The following is a 17,771-nucleotide window of genomic DNA, read 5'->3' as shown; positions in this document are numbered from 1 at the left end:
CGGCAAGTTCGACGCCAGCCTGGGCAACTTTGTCTATGAAAATAAGACAAAACTAGGTCTTGACTCTGAGCATCACTGCCTGTACCTGGCACGGTTGCCCCACCCCAGGTAAGAAACCCCTCTGTCCAGAGGCCATAACTGCAGGAGACCCCTGGCCAAGTGTCTATAGCGCGCCTTGTTTGACTGGACTGTGCTGAGGACCAACCATACTCTCAACAGGAAGGACATGGGAGAGGCTGTTTCTGTGAGGTCCCAGGCCCTGAGACGGCCAAGAATAAACCCTGTCCTTGGGAAAGCCATGGAGACTAGGAACCCAGGGGATCTCTGCAAACACCAGGGCTGGCAGAGGACTCTGATCCTCTACAGCAGCTGCTCTCAATCTGTGGGTTCTACATCAGCGCTCCTGCACACCAGACATTTACATTACAGTTCCTCACAGTAACAAAGTTACACTCATGAAGTAGCTCTCCAATAAGTTTATGTTGGGATGACAACGACATGAGGAACTGAAATAAAGAGTCACAGTGTTAGGAAGGGTAAGAACCGCCATTCTATAGGAACCCAGGCATCTGCACTCGGTGTCTGGAAGTGTGATAGGCTAGGCTTCACCCTCAGCGATGCCAGCATGTGGGCACCAAGCCTAGGTTCCACCCCAATGCTTACTGGATATGTGCAGGCCTGGTTCCATCAAGAAGTAATAAAGGAACCCTTGGCAAAAAAACAGTGGGTACCAAACAGGTCAGCAAAAGACATCCCCTCTTCTGCAACTCCTCTCAGGACGGCTAGTCTTCCCAGGAGGCCCCGGCTATATCAAAACCTTGTCTCCCAGTGCTTGCCCATTGGTGTCTTGGCCATTTTCAGATTTGAGGACTTTGAACAGAATAGCTTCCAGCAGATTTGCATCAATGAATCCAACAAGTAGTTGCAGTCCTACTTCACCCAGCACATCTTCAAGCTGGAGCAGGTGAGAGTGGACACCTATTCCCCAGCCCAGCCCAGCCATCACCCTGAATGTCAGCTGTGTCCCTCAGTATCAGCAGGATGGGGCCTGGGCACCGTAGGTTCCCCAGGACCTAAAGCTATGTCCTTGAACTCAGTGCCATGCTCAGCCCTTCCAGCCTCTTTCAACCCTTCTGGAAGCTCAACTGCTCCTGCAGCAAGGCAGCAGTGTGCACATTCTGTCACGTCATTTGTGTGTGTCTACAGGAGGTCAGAGCCTGTCCCCTCTGGTCCTTTCTTTTGCTGTATTTGCCTTTCTGAGGAGGCAGCACCCACAGGTATGGGAGGCAACCACATGCATATTCTGCAGCCATGTCTGATTCCTCTGAGGCTCAGTCCCACTTACACACCTACCCTCCAACCTCCCCCCTCCATGTCACCCCTGGGGCTCTGTAAACCTTCCTGCTTTCTGTCTTTATATAACTGGTGACACTGCAGCCCTCAGTGTTGTCATACAGTGTTAGTTTGTCTTTGCACTGCCTGGAGGTCTGACTTAGGAGAATGGCTACCATTCTCATTCCTGTTCAAGGATCAGAATCTGAATCCTATGTAAGGCTGAATAATATTCCAGCACATGGCTGGGCCATGTTGAATTCACACAGTCACCTATGGATTTTATGTTTTGGCTTGTAAACACACACATATAAGACTCAAGTGACACCCAAGTGGAGAATTGCTGGAGTCCTCCATGGCTTTCTGAACTGTCTGAGAGACCATCCTGTCCACAGTGTATAGGGCACCATCTACTCATAGCTCACACAGCATGAGAAGATTAGTGAGGGTTAACCTGGCTTCTCTGTCTCCTACTTTCTGCCACACTAGCCCTAGCATCTTTCTGTATTGCAGTGAATGTTTAGAACCCAGGAGGATGGCAGCTTCCTTGCTCAAATATAGCAAGTTCCTCCTTGCCTGCTTTGAGACTGAGTCTCATGCAGCCCAGGCTGGCTTTGATCTCACCATTAGTTACGATGGCCATGAACTCCTGGTTCTCATGCCTCAGACGTCTCTGAGCGCTGGGTGACAGGTATGCACCACTCTTAAGTCCTGCCACTGGGACAAGAGTGAGCAGAGCCAGCTCTGAAGCACACACTTTGCTGGTGTCAGGGATGACTGACTTATGATCCTGTCTTCCTTGCCCATGGCCCTTCTCCTTGGTGCATGCCATCCTTCCTCCCTGTGACTCATGGGGGACACCAAGCCTGAGGATGTCAGGAAGAAGTTTACTTACTTCACTGGGTTGGAGGCTGTTAGGTTCCTGCGTCAGTAGGTGCGATTCAAGCTAGAAGGTTTGTGGCATGAAAAACTGGAACAGAACTGGAATGGCAGGAACAATCGTCGCCTGGTTCTGAGAAGACCAGGTGGGCAGAAACTCATCGTTGGGCAGGTAGTGAGCTCAAGACCAGGCTGGGCATTGCTCAGTGCACGTGAACAGGTGTGCTTACATGGACATGTGTTTCCCCCACATGGTCACCACTTATCCAGGCACGGTGAATACTCCAAGGAGCTTTTTATGTTTTAACATTGTGTGTGTTTGTGTGTCCATACATACATATACACACATACATTCGTACATAAACACGAATACAGGTACCTGAAAACACATGCATATACATGACTATACACATTCATGCTCATGCACAGATATATAAACAACTACATGCATACACACATACATACACACACATACACACATACACACATACATGCATACACACATACACATATACATACACACATACACACACATACAATACATATACACACATACAAATACACCTATACACACATATAGACAGACATATACACACATATACATATACACGTATACATGCATTAACACATTCATATCCACACGTACATACAGACATATACATATATACTCACATACATGTAAGCACATGAGTGGAAGCCAGAGGACAGCTTGTCCCTTGGTTCTCTCCTTTTTACCACGTGGGTCCTGGGGATTGAGTCAAGCTCATCAGACTTGACAGCAAGCCCCTTTAACTGTAGAGCCCTCTCATTGGCTGCCAGTTGCCTCTTTCCACAAATTCTATCCATGGTGGAATGTTTACAGTTGTTATTCTCATGATTCCTTCAGCAATAGCGCAGACATCATTTACACTGCATTAGGAGTTATAATTCATGTAGATGTCAGGAGAGCTGGAGGCGTGCATGAAGAAGAGAGCCCACTTTCAATGTCATTATGTGGTATTGCCTTAGGCCCTTTTATACACTCCCCTGGCTTTGTCTGAGTATATGTTTGAGGTCTCTCTATGACTGTGCAAAGAAGTAAGAGATAGGGCTGGGCCACAAAATAGGAAAGTACTTGTTCATCCAAAAACAAAAACAAAAAACAAACAAACAAACAAAAATAGCTCTAGGGTTAAATATTGGTGCTAGTACTGAACTACACAGCCAGAAGGTATTTTTCTAAGTAAATAACACAATATTGGGGATGACAATATGATCAAATATCCTACAACATAAGTTTGCAATGTTACCTACATTTTATAAATCAAGTCTTACCACCGTTTTGGTTGTTTCCAATCCTGTCTGAGTGCATCATCACGGGAATCCCAAGGAAAATCAGAAATGGGTTCTTGAAGCTGTTGCACAGGGCCAGTATAGACCTAAATACCACAGAGGAAACCTTGATTCTTATCACAAGGGATCATTCACCATCCCTCTTGTCACATAACTTATGACAAGAGGTCACCTTTCCTAAACTTAGCCTTTTTCCCGAGTGCTGCAGAAGGGAAGACCTGGTGTCAAGGGGTCTGGATTCAAACCACAGGACACTGAATTCATTTAAATAGGTGTAGTTTATTAATGCACACACCAATACAGTTCAACCAGAGCAACAGCTCACAACTGTGTACTGGACATTGCTAGGCCCCGCTCATTGCAAAATCCACATGGGCTGGTGCACAAGTGTTGGAAATACTTCGGTCTGTGGGCCCTGACTCAGGCCATTTTACACATAATTGTTCCTATTTTCCTTGAATCTATTGGGTCCTATGTGAAGAATACACTTGGGGAACTTGTTAAGATTAACAAACCTCATAACATACAGAACATAACAGGGTATGTGACCAGCACCACACAGTTCAACGTCAGAGTTTTTTGTTCTTTGTTAGTGTTTTTCTTGGCATCCATGATGTGGAGGCGTATTACAGAGCAATAGGAAAGAGCTGGCTGCTGTGTAACAAATTCACTGCTATTAAGGTAGGTATGGGGGCAAGACCTCAGCAATAGCCCTTAAGATCGGAAGGAGATGATGTGTTTAATAACTGAAAGGAGCTGCCTCAGCTGTGTTTCTCTGCCTGCTCAGTGCCCATTCAACATCACTCTGTCCCTGAAGAGGAACTCAAGGTCTGCCCCCAGCTGCCTGTGAGCCAGGAAGAGGCACAGAAAGGCAAGGCCACAGCACTGGTTTCCAATCCCTCAGTAATGCTGGATTTCCAATAATGTACTTGTATACACAAATACACTGTGGTAAGTTGCAATAGATACTAATCATTTCTCACATAGGGCAGCACTTGATTGCCTACAACTAATTCTATTAAAAAAAAAGAAACCTGGCTCTTGTAGAAATATACAAAGAAATACCTAGGATGGTGGGGGATGAATTCTGCCATGGACTGAACTCGTGGAAGTGGGGTTGGGAGAAAGATGCTGGTTAAATAGCCCACCAGGTTCACATTGTGTCAACTTGATTTAATCTAAGGACAAAGAAGTGGAGTATCTCTGATGGCTTTCTTCTAGTCCCTTTAAAGCATCACTGGGGTTTGAACTCAGAACTTCACACTTCTTGATGGGGCAACTACACTCAAGGAAGCTTGAGACTGTCATAGGCACAGTATTATGCTATATATACAGAGTAGATAATACTAAGATGTTCAGATGGTGATGTCCATTTGTATGCACTCTTAATGTGGACCTAAAAAAAGAGAGATCAAGGTCCTTAAAATAGAAAGATCAGTTCCAGTTGTTTTCTACCATTCCAAACAGAACGACTGGTAGGGAGAGAATGGTAAATAATCGAGAATTCGTAGATGATGCTTTGAATGAAGTGTGGATTTCTGTGCTGGTTTAAAACAGGGTCTCAAGTATCACATGTTGCCCTCTACCTGGCTGGCCAGGATCACCTTGAGCTCAGATAAACCTCCTTTCAGTTTGAAATAATTAGGCTTAAAAGAGTGGCCTCCAAGGACTGTGCACACAGCATTAGCCTTTCACAGTTGAGGTGTGTAACCCACAACTATAGTTTTAGCCATGTTTTTCCATGTCTACCAGCTATTTCAGATTGTTGCTGTTCTATGCCTGACAATCAAGGATGCAGAAAAATAACCTGATACAGAGTAAGGACATGGTGATCACATCTTTGCCTCTTCCGTACATACTGGATGAGGTTTGTTAAAATTCCAATATTGCAAAAAGCTTTATATAGGGCCCATCACATTAAGGGTCACTATGCACTGTTCTATCTAAAATGGCCTAATCAGAACTGACTCCCATATAACACTTCCTGCAATCCTCATATGAGAAGCTTGAGCTTTTAGTTTTGACTTTGTCTTTTCTCGTTCTTTCTTATTTTTTGCTATATAAGTTGAGACAAAGGTAGTTAAGGCCATGAATTTGCCCCCAAAATTTGAACTACGGATGTGATCAATCAGTGTTAGTGGGTGCATTCTATAAAGTATTCATTTTTTACTATTATAAATGTGTTTTACTATGATAAATGTGTTACTACTTTTGTGTTTGGTGTGGTGGCCATTTCCCAGTGTACAGGTGCTGGGACCTTGCTCTATCCACTTAATGATGTTTATAGCCTCATTTTAGACATTTCTGTGCACCCTCTATATCTCTTGTTTATTTTATTTTTCTGATAGAAGCTCATGGTACATCTTACTCATGCCTGTGATCAGTGCTCCTTTAGCGACATTGGTGCAGAGAGCAGAACCCCACAAGCAGCATGAGGTTCCCTTCACTGGTGTCTCCAATATTGCATTTTCCTCTGCCAACTGGTCTCCACACTTTTCCTAGCACCATAAAGACTTCAACTCTTTCTCCTAAGGAATTTTCTGGCAATTGTCGATTGCTAAGCACATGACTTCATGAGTGTTCCCCTAACACACACGCATGTTGTAACCTACCATGCAGACTACTTCTTGATGTGATATAAAGCACCTGTACATAATGAGACAGGAGAACTTTTGACTGCATATTCAAGCTGGTGTGAAATCTCAGGAAGTTTTAATGGCTTACATTGGTGAATGAGGACAATGTGAGTTAGGATGAGACATTTTTTGGGAAAGATTTGAAAGGAAACATTCATTTAGATGCATAGGAATTACTAAGGTTTTTTATAATCAAGCCTTGAGGAAAATTTGGCTTTGGAAGCAGGAGATGCTCAGTGACTCTGCCCCAGGAAAGTCTCCTGGAAAGGGCCCCTCTGCTTATGCTCAGTACAGGGAGAACATTAGCAGGGAGGCAAAGTCTGCTCCCCATGACATCAGCTGTCCCTTCTTGGACATTCTATTGTCTCCTAGAGAGTTCTGGAATCCTCTGTGATGTCACCAGTGTTGTAGTGACGACCAGTGCCCTAGTTTCTCTCAGTCTGAGTCTGGCGGTTACAAGCTAAGACATGTTTTCCTGTCTTCGCAAGCGTTTTGGGAGGGGGAACGTCGATTCTGGAGAGACTAGAGTGAAGGAGTCTGGCCTTTCGTCTCAAAGTAATGATGGACAAAGACAGCACTTCTGGGGAATGTGGAGTAAGTTCTGGGCAGTGTATTTTGAGCTTCCTGCCAGGGTGGCTGCAGGCTTATGCTGACCTTTCTAGCAATGGGCCACAACAACTGGAGCATCTGAAAAGGAATTGAATTTCCATGAATATCACAATTCCTGAAAGTCAGGATTTCAGAACTTTAGTTTCCCCATCCCCACTGGGAGGATATGGTAAGGCCAATGCTATTATACTGTGGACTTCTGGTCTTTACTTTTCAGTTCATTTGTTATGTTACATTGATATAATAACCTCATCAGTAGTCATGGAGGGTCCACCTTTTCTGAGTTTAGACAGGGCAGCAATGTATTTCACTATCATTGCTTCTTTAAATACAGTGGGTATCTGACAGTAGTAACAGGGAGAGATTGTGCTCCAGGCAATAACCTTATGTTCTTAGACCTTCTCTGATTTCTTCTAACTGGCAGGGTCATCGTTAGCTTTATATATTAGAGTGTGTGTTACAAACATGTTTCTAAAATACCAAAACTATTTGGATCGTGTAGACCAAGATTCAGCCTGTAACCTATTCGCACTTCTGGGGCATTTGGTATTTCACATAGGGACACTGATAAGTCTGTTGAACATATCCTCCCCGGAAATGCGTTTTAAATCCAAAGTTGTTGGCTTAGAGTATCAGGGTAGGGCATCTGAGTGTCTCCAATCACTCAAGTTTTCTGGATGGTGAATTTATCATCTGAGTTCTGAAGCCACAGGAGTGAGGGTCCTGAAACCAAGCTGTACCCTGTTCAGCTGATGATAATCCTGGAGAAGCCATCTCCGTGGTACATGTAAGCACGTGATGTCCGGCATAGGGAACACCTGGCTGCTTATGTCTCTTGGTATCTATAGAGTAGTGGGAGAACTGAGATCCACTGAGGAGGCCTCTTAAGCATAGACCAATCGCCTAGCAGTGACACTGGGTTCCTGGCTTATTCTCCTGTTTAGGCCTCACTGAGGTCTATGAACACTCTATGCATTCTCCCCATGCAGGTTCACTTGTGTTCTTCTACCTACAGACGCTGGGAGAGAAACATCATCCCCTGGCACTGAACTAAGCGAGAATCAGGCCAAGAAGGAAAAGGAGAGGCTGATTAAAGAGCTGCAGCTCATTACCGAGGAGAGAAATGACCTGAGAGATCGCCTGAGGTTTCTGACAGAGAGATCCATGAAGAACAGGTATGAATCGCTCCAAATGCTCTTGTTTCATTCCTGGGTCTGCAAGGTCACCTTCTTATCCTATTAAGGTTTTGGGTTCTAGAAAGCTGTGCCTCCCTAACCACCCTGTGCTAAACCTCACCTCCCATATAGTGGAGATTCAGAACCTGACCCTTCCTGAGGAGTGAGATTGAAAATGGACTCATCTGCTTCCATTTATTTAAAAGCAGAACTTGTGGTCTGAATGAAGAATTCAGGGATAAAGTCAGGGAGAGTGAGTTCCCAGTGTGCATTTGCAAAGCCCTTGACAGCTGGTGGCTTTGCAAGATTGTAATTGCAGTGAGTTTATGGTGAGTCTCTGTACTTGCTAGGCAGGTGACTGAGTGCTGGAAGATCCAGGCAGCAGCCTGGGGTAATTTAGGACCCACCCTGAGTTCATATATTCCTAAATGCCGATGTTCATTGTATTCTATCATTTGGGGCCAGGTCACACTTCAGGCCAAATCCATATTATGAAGACCTGGAGAGAATGGAGGAGGCGGTCATGTCAATTCTGCACAACTTAGAGATGGAGAACACTGAGGTCCATGAGAACAACCATAGGCTGAAGAAGGAGATTACCTTCTCTAGGTAAGTCCTGGTCAGAAAGGCTATCACTTGTGGAATGGCCATTTCTGACTTTCTTTGTTCTGGATTGGACGGTCTTCTGCTCTGGTTCTATCTCTTGTGCTATTTACCCATCAGTGTTCCAGGGTCATTAGGACTCAGTTTTCAGTTCCATAAAAGACTGTTCTTCATCCCAGGATTGTCGAGGCATCTTCAAAAGGCTCTAGAGAGAACAGCACTGATTGAAGTCAGCAGAAGTTTATTAGGCTGACCTGGACCTATGGTGTCACACCAGGTTTTACAACACTCAGTGCGTGGACCACATGGTTAGCATGACCTTCTCTTGGTTCTACTGACCTCTTTTGAGGGTGTTGGCCCAGTACTAATTCATGTTGCCCCCATGCATTGGGCTTTCATGGATAGTTGTGGATCCATGTTCTTTCTCAGAGGTGTGGACACTAATTGGTGTCAGGCCAAGCAAACAATTTATTCTTCCCCGAATTAACTCTTTATGTTCTGTGCAGCAGCCTTATATGTATCAAGATGCATTTTATTAAGTCTTCATGGGTATCTGGGACCTGGTAGAGTTAGTGGGACTTGGGAGTAGGAATGGGAGAAAGGGCCAGCATGATCTTACTATGCAGACTGTATTTCCAGAAACCTGCTCAGCCAGCTCCTGATGGAGAACACATGTAGGAAGAAGTTGGTCCCACTGAAGCAGGAGAGCAAGGAGGTACATCTTGATTGTGCACTGAACCAGAAATATTTGGTTGACTTTAACAAGAAAGATAAAGACCATCAACGGACAGAACCAGCATTATCAGGTAGGGACCTGTTAGCTTAACAATATCTGATAAAATTTGCCAATTTGATACATCTTTGCTTCTCTTACCACCTTTCTAATTTACACTCACAACCAGCCAACCACCTCATGTAATGGAATTGTTCATTGCTCTGCCTATGCACAAGTATTCTGGGAAGTTAACCACTTTTCAGAAACTGAATTATTGTGCAAGCATATTTTGCTGCTCGTTTTGAAGCTGCAGTCTAGAAATGGTGACAGATGAATAACATATCATATTATTGCATATCCATGTGATACATTGGATCCTATGTAGAGTTTTGAACAAGTTCTTGGTTCTTTGACAAATGACACTCTGTGGTCATGTGATCTCTTGTGTAGGAAGCACCTTTGGGATAAGAACCAAGTGCAAATGTCAAATTAGTACTTGTCATTGGCTTTATCCTTGGTGACATATGGACATCTCCTTTCTTCCTGCAACCTGATGAGGTCTCTTGCCATTGCCCTGTTCTTGTTTTGCACTGGTATAAGTCTGGGTCCCATATTGTCAGCCCACATTACTGTGAGGCTCTCTGGAGATTTTGCCCTGCCCACAGAGTTAGCAACAATGATATCACTTAAAATGTCCATGTCGACTGTCCAATAGAACTGAGGTGGTAGAAGGCAGCATTCTGACAGCTGGCTTGCATTTCCCCACCAAATCAGTGTCTGAAAAACTGCCTTCCTCTCCCAGGTCTCAGAAAGTGCAAGAGAGCTGGAATTGGACACACAGCAATAAGAGAGCTTCCTGAAGAATAAGTTGCTTTCTCAGGAGTCCCTGATGACCAACATCCTGAATGGTAACAACATTTTTTGGATGAGTATTCATCCTCTGAGTTAATTTGTCATTTCTTAGAGACGCTAAATTTATATACCACTAAGCCAGCCTGACTGATTGAAGTCTTACTTTCTTCTCAGAAAACAGCACTTGAGAGACAACTTGGGGGACCGCCTTTCATTATGTGTGCTAGAGGAGAAACAGCAATACGTCTGTGCTTCTAAATGTTCGTTAAGAATATGCTTTTAGAAATATTTTTGTTATGATTTTAATTGAAGTTTTCTTTTTGTTGTTTCATATTTATATGTTCTTGTTACTATTTTTACTTTCAAATATTTTTAGATATTTTTATTCATTTTAATCCTGTTTTGTTGTAAAAATGTATTTGTTATGAATAAAAATTGAATTCTATCTCTTGACTCTTAAGACCATCATTCTTAATCAAGGGTTCTGTCCCCTCCTGTGGACTTAGAACTGACAGCTACAGATGGATCTCTGCATGTTCCATGGATCCTGGGCTAATAAGTGAATTCAAAGTCACCAAGGGGTACTCAGTGTGACAGTGTCTTTTGTGTGGAGAATGTGGCTGTTCCTCGGACACACACTTTATGATGTAATCACTGACACACTTTACCCAATTGTTAGGGTCCATGTGGTTCTTCTGAGAGAGCAGCAGGTGCTCTACCCTGTGAGTCATCACCACATCTCCTGTAGGTGGCTTTTGTTATTCCACATGAGGTGCTGTATTAGGTGGACAGGATCACCTATGATTAAATAGAGAGATCTCAGGAGATGTGTGTTCACAGGGAACTTACTGAGCTGTGCGTGCTCAACGTGTTAGGTTGCCAGGCATCCCTACAGGGCTCTGGTGTCCCCACTGCTCATTGTGGGTCAGGATCGTCCTCCAGCATCACTTAGTGTCCATATTAGAGCAGATCATTCACCTGTTATCAATGATGACCATATGTATTCTGCACATCTGATAAAATACAGAATAGAAACTAGCTTCTTGTAGGCCAGCTTGGCATAATCAGTTTTTTGATTGTTAGCAAGAAAATTATTGTAATCTAAGCAGTTTAGGAAGGAACCTCAAGAGCATCCATAGTGAATGCAGCCTGCAGCTGTGAACACAGGTTTCTTTTGGAGAGCAGGCCTGTGCAAGCCCAACCGAGGTGGGACAGTTCAAGCTACCCTTTTTCCATGGCCAATCTGGGATCGTATTGAGAATGTATTTTTTCCAGGTGACTGATTTCCAATTTGTGGAATTCATCTAACTTGCTGAGAGTGCAGGTGACTCAGAGAGTTAAAGTACAGAAGAACCAATCCAGTATGTCCACAAAAGCTTGCTGTCACCCCAGGGCTTTTAGAAGCTCAGCAGCTAGAGAAGCAATGTAGTATTTGGTTATTCTCATGCTTAGGTCTAGTCATTCACTATAAGCTGACCATGACACAAAAAGTGTCATCTGTGTCAAAACTAGTTGTAACTAGATTTACACCACACTATCACATCACTACCGTATTTGAGGTTCTCAGTTACTATCTAAGAACCTGGAAGAGGCCTGGGTCTTGCTACACAAACTCATAATTTATGTCTTCATGACACTGTGTGCTTTGTTCTGTTGATGCTACCATTGGCATACAATACCTTGGATACTTTGTGCTGACATCTGTGACATGAGACAATAGTTCATGTCATCCTATCCTGAATAAAATGTCCTTAGAGTACAGTGTAGTGGGAGGGGCCTTCTTTTCCTGTGAGATAGCAAAACATTTCCAGTCTTCAGTCAAGTCTGACAGCCATTGTCCAGTACCTGTCTTGAGTTGTCCACATTTTCAGCTAAGAGTCTTCATCCAGGCTGCTCTATAATTCTGTAGAAGATTAATAGGGTTCCAGCCCTAGGATTTAATTCAGTGTGACTGCACTTGCCGAACATGCTCAAAGCCCTGAGATCCACCCTAGCCCTCTGTGCTTTAGAGAAAGAAAATAAAGAACCACATTGCAGTTGAAGTTTCTCATCCAACAAAAGGAGAGCCTGCATAGGGCCTTTAAGTAACTCTAAACCCCAGCTTCTGCCCACAACTCCCTCCATCAATTCCATGATTGGTGTGTTTTCACTACTACTCACTTTCTTCTGTGTGCAAAGAATGTGCACCATGTCAGTAAGTGTGTGTGTATGTGTGTGTTTGTGTGTGTGTGTGTGTGTGTGTGTGTGTGTGTGTAGTCCCTAGTGAAAACTGTCGAGATACATGCAGACTCATGCTACTACTGTCCCATGGCACCTTGCAGGGAACCCTGAAATGGTGGCTACTTTAATACAGTCTAAACCGGGTGTGCATGGTTTCTGTAAGGTCACCATTACAGAGAGCAGGAAAAGCTTCAGTAGTCACATGGATGTGATCAATCAGTGTTAGTCATGCCCTTCCAGCATGGTAGACTGCAGGTTGTCTGTCCCCAGCACTTTGCTCTCTTGTGCCCAAACAATGCTAAGGTCAGGGCCATTGAGCCGTGAGGCAGAGGCTCACCACCCTCAGTGCTGCCTAAGACCCCTAAGACTGTCTCTTTTGGGTGTGTGCGTGCTGGACACTCATGGATCCTGAGATCTCCGCAGCTGAGGTGAAACAGTACCGGAGCCATTGCAATGTGGGCACACATTTGGTTTTGGAGCTGGGCCACTCTTTGACTTTTATTGAGTGGAGAGACAACTGTTGGCTGAGCCTTTGGTGAACCGGATGGCCCCTGGCCACGTCAGCAGTCAGCAGTATCAAAACTGAGCAACCAGTGTTTTATGTTTCATTTTGTCATCGCTGGTCAGTGTTCTGATGCCACAGCACATGGCTGGTCTCAATCTCCCCATGTGGCCACAATCCCTAATTGATATTGCCTCCACTTCCCAAGTGCCACTGGGATTTCTGTAGAACCCCTAAGGCAGCAGGAAGCAGGAGCTCCTGACTATTCCCTCCCTGCTCTCTGGATCTGCAAGTCGTTCTGTGTACATATGGCTATTCCCTCATATACTCTTGATGCCATGATACCTTAATAAACACTTGAATCATGCCCTGATGGCCAGTTTTCAACTGCTACCTGACACCATCTATAATCGCCTGGGAAATGAGGGACAGTCTGGATCAGACTGTCTTTTGAGCATGACTATGCGTGACTGTCTTCGTTGCTGTGGGAGATGCCAGGCAACCTCTTTTCTGATCCTAGAGTCCCTATACCCAGCCACTTGTCCCCTCTACAGCCAGACCCTACTTCTGCTCCTAGGCACTGTCTTGGACTTCCTTCCCTCAGGTGGCTTCTCTCCTTTGGTTGCTACAGAAACCTGTTATGAGGAAAGGAACAGGGAGTTAAGAGTTCAAAGCCATCTTCCCACTGATGTTCTTTCTCAGAGGTCAGTGGGACACTTAAAGAGTTTTGTGTATACATTTTATTAAGCAAGGGACAATCATGCATCAGACACAGGAAACTAACAGCACATCTACTGGACCTCCTTCAACACCTGGGCATCTCTTATGGCCTGTGCTTCTGTGTGCTGAAACCTGGGGACCAACTTCCTGTGGGGTTTTCCAGGGTGACTATGCACATTACTACACTGGCGTAAATCCTCAAAACTCACAAACATCAACAGGACTGCCACAGGAACGGTTCTACATCAACAGATACCACAGATCAGCAAGCAGAAGCATGGGAGGGTGGTGCTGTGGCTCACACACTTCTCTTTCCTCACTCGGGCAGGTGACCCGCTGAAGAAAACAAGGGGGCAGCAGGATAGAACAGGAAAACTACAACCCAGTCCTTGCATTAAACACCCAAGCACATTTAGACTAGAAGAGAGAAGTTTGCCAAGAATGAGGGCCACTTTGGACATCCATCATCAATACCCCTGGCTGTCTAGGCCAGCATCAGATCCAGCAGTCTCCAGGCAGCTTTCCGCCAGGCCCTCAAGGGTGCTAAGAGCATTAACCATGAAAAATAGAACAAGATCTCTGCCTCTTGCCTGACTGACAGCCAAGCATGTGTATGCCCTGGCTATGCTCATGCTGGGACCCCTTCTAGATATTAAGATATAGAGACCTGATAGTTGATTAGGACCCTGTTCGAAAAGGAAGACACCGGATATTTCCCTCTGGCATCCATATGTGCATGCATGGTTGTACAAGCTGGTAGAATCTCTCTCTCTCTCTCTCTCTCTCTCTCTCTCTCTCTCTCTCTCTCTCTCAAAGTTTTGAAGCACAGCAGAAGAATCTCTGGGACTCTAAGCCTGAGCAACCTCATCTGTGAGCCACAGCTTCTGTGTGAGAGCTCCTTTGTGTGAGAGGGGTAGGGTGACTGAGGAAGTTTGCTGGTGTCCATCCCTGGCCTGCATGTGCATGCATACAGAGACATGGACACATGCACATGCTGAGTACCCCTCATCCAATCCTGAAATCTGAAAACATTGAATTTCAAATCCAGGCATTCTCCTAACCTACACCTTCCCTCAGGAATTGGAGATGAGGCCTTGCAAGAATCCTCAACCAGTGAGACTGGCCCAGACCTTCTGAGATCCATTCTGCCCCAGGAGAACACAGCAGGTGGTATCAGGACAACACAGAAACTCAAGACTCCAGCCTGATGCAGGGACCGCCTGCTGGGTTAGAAGACTCAGCATCAGGTTCCTGAAGGAAAACATTACCTCTGAACACACAGGGTCGCTGTGGCTATGCCTTCAAGGCATCTTCAGCAGCAGCTTAAATGGACTAGAATTGACTATGGGAACCTGCCTGCAGGGTGATGTGAGAATCCTTTTGCTCAGGCTTGATCGCTAGATGTTGCCACAGAAAACCTTGAACTCTTCTTGGAGTACAGTCCAGGCAGAGGCTGAACACAAAACATTCTGATTATGAACTGAGTTTAACAGATAATCCGGATCCTGAAGGCCACAGGCCCAAAGGTCTGCACTGTAGGGGTGAGGCATCACTGCAGGGATGACCACACAGTGCAGGGGTGAGGAGTCACTGCAGGGATGACCACACACTGCAGGGGTGAGGAGTCACTGCAGGGATGACCACACAGTGCAGGGGTGAGGTGTCACTGCGGGGATGACCACACACTGCAGGGGTGAGGTGTCACTGCAGGGATGACCACACAGTGCAGGGGTGAGGTATCACTGCAGGGATGACCACACACTGCAGGGGTGAGATGTCACTGTGGGGATGACCACACACTGCAGGGGTGAGATGTCACTGCAGGGATGACCACACACTGCAGGGGTGAGGTGTCACTGCGAGGATGACCACACAGTGCAGGGGTGAGGTGTCACTGCAGGGATGACCACACACTGCAGGGGTGAGGTGTCACTGCGGGGATGACCACACACTGCAGTGGTGAGGTGTCACTGCAGGGATGACCACACACTGCAGGGGTGAGGTGTCACTGCGGGGATGACCACACACTGCAGGGGTGAGGTGTCACTGCGGGGATGACCACACAATGCAGGGGTGAGGTGTCACTGCGGGGATGACCAGCAGTATCCCAGCCTTGGCCTGGGAATAGCCATTGACACCCACACTTTCTGGGGCAACATTGTCTCCTGAGGATAGAGTCAGGCCAGGAGCAGCAACTGATGTTCACGAGGGACAAACTTTCTGCACCTCCTGCCCATGCTGGCCCTAGGATCTGGGCTTTTTTGGTGACATGAGTGCTGAGCCTCCCAGGTAGATGGGTTTTCAGGGGTCAGGTGGTGATTGTCACCAAAGATATCCATAAGGATAAGTCATACTGTACTAATTCCCATATTAGATCCCTTCTCACAGGTCACAGAGGCCATAGTGGGTCCTAAATGTGGAGTCAGGTTCCTGTGCACTTTTGAGGAGACTGGTCAGACATTTAGGCTTCGTGATATTTTGTTGGCATTATTTTGGGGGGGATTTTATTTTTACTGTTGGGGCCAAACCTGGGGCTGCCATGTGGAGGGAAAAGGCTTTGCCGTAGCTGTAGATCATCCCTAATTATAAACTCCTGAATTCTCCCAATCCTGGAACTATCTAGGTCCCTCACATGATGCAACCTTTGGGGCATTCCTCACATAGAATCATGGGGTGGACTGCATCCCAAAGAGAGACAGTGGGAAAAATTCCCCAGTGTCTCCCTGTGGCTGTGACGATGGGAGTGCTGACCAGTGGATGGCAGGCCCCATGTGAAAGCCTTTTGGTTTCTACTTGAGTGGAATCTTCACCATGCCTTTTTTTTTTCTTGAAACACAGGTTGCCCTGGAACTTACATTCTTCCATCACCCTGACTCAGTTTCCCATGACTGGGATCATAGGCTTAAATTACTATGCCCATTTTTCTTTTTTGTATTTATAAATCTGCTAAAAAGCCAGAAGGATCCAGAATGTAAAATGGTGCGGTCCAAGGCATTTCCAACAGGGGATTCTTGACCTAGGAGTATCCAGACCAGTGTTTATTGTGTGGCTACTTCATTCCCATAACAGCTTATATTTGACAAAGAATTCCAAGTTGTGATATCACTGGGCAGCAGGTGATATCCCATACAGCAGGACTGACTCAGGTTGTAATTAAGGCTGGAGAAACTTACTAGGACCCTGGTAATCCTACCACCCTGGGGCCTTTAGATAGCCTTAATCTGATCTTCCCCCCTGTGCTATTAATCAATTGCTCTTGAAGGTAGATTTGAATTTACAGTCACTGTGAGGCAGGAGAATTAGGACCCTACAGTCACTCTGGGCTCCATAGGAAGAGCCTGTTTCAATAGTAAAAGAGGTCACCTGTGAGTTCTTACTGTCTTCCCTGAGGCCTTACTGCTGGAGTTAGACTAGCTGTCTCACCAATTGAAGTAGAGGGCAGAATGCTGGTGCCTTCTATAGTGAGGACTAGTGACAGATGGTCTATGGAAATTCTAGAAAGGTCTACAAGTATTTATGTCCTGTGCATGGGAACTGCTGGCTTCCCTGTGTCCTTTGCCTTTATTTTGCAGTCCATGGGGCACCTGGAAATGTCCCCAAACCAGGCTGTACACAGGGCCTGTCCCGTGACTCTCACTTGCGCTCAGAGCCTGCCTGATAGTCATAGGTCTGACAGAGCCCTGACACCTGCAGAGACCACTATAAGGGACCCTGCAATCCCCACACTGCCCATCAGTGTCTATAATGTCCCTATACGACACTGAGACGGTCTAAGCTCCTTCCAATCTTTATGCTGCATCAGAATCTGACCATTGCTACTTTTGCTCCTCTCATACCCACACTAGAAGCCCTGTACCCACACTACTCCCAGCTGGCCTGTTGCCTACTGACATCTCATGGACTCTGCCCCAATATTCCCTCTTTGCCTGGGTCCCTTCAACTGTGTCCAGTTCTGGCTGCTTCCCTGCCTCCCCACTTCCATTTTCCAAATGGCCACATTGACACATGGGTTTCTGGGTCTCCCACTCCTCGGATGCTGGGAACAGGTTCCTTCTTTGCTGTTTGAATGGTTGTCCTAACACTGGAGGACCTTGCTTCAAGTAGTGGCAGTCAAACCTGGTGCTGATCGTGTCAGATCTGTCCAGGCTGTCTGTGTGACTGTGGAATACGCCTCAGTTTTGGCTGAGTGTTATTTA

General features: G+C 45.7%; 3 protein-coding genes across 5 annotated transcripts in view; 2 read left to right on the top strand and 1 right to left on the bottom strand.

Moving 5' to 3' along the window:
* Positions 1–17,771, top strand: part of LOC147998836 (uncharacterized) — a 924,038-nt gene that overhangs the window by 395,944 nt on the left and 510,323 nt on the right. The window lies entirely within an intron of this gene.
* Positions 1–17,771, bottom strand: part of LOC147998853 (uncharacterized) — a 343,457-nt gene that overhangs the window by 304,478 nt on the left and 21,208 nt on the right. The window lies entirely within an intron of this gene.
* On the top strand, positions 6,617–10,576 carry LOC134483239 (uncharacterized). The gene is made up of 6 exons (XM_087595527.1): positions 6,617–6,773; positions 7,804–7,963; positions 8,429–8,572; positions 9,206–9,372; positions 10,084–10,189; positions 10,308–10,576. Exons 1-5 carry the CDS (start codon positions 6,647–6,649, stop codon positions 10,146–10,148), a joined length of 663 nt encoding a protein of 220 aa, XP_087451653.1. The 5' UTR covers positions 6,617–6,646; the 3' UTR covers positions 10,149–10,189; positions 10,308–10,576.

This window comes from Rattus norvegicus, chromosome 19, assembly GCF_021556685.1.
Source record: "Rattus norvegicus strain SHRSP/BbbUtx chromosome 19, alternate assembly SHRSP_T2T, whole genome shotgun sequence".
NCBI lineage: Eukaryota > Metazoa > Chordata > Mammalia > Rodentia > Muridae > Rattus > Rattus norvegicus.
The sequence above is the reverse complement of the archived record's forward strand: the minus strand, read 5'-3'. Positions and strand labels throughout refer to the sequence as shown.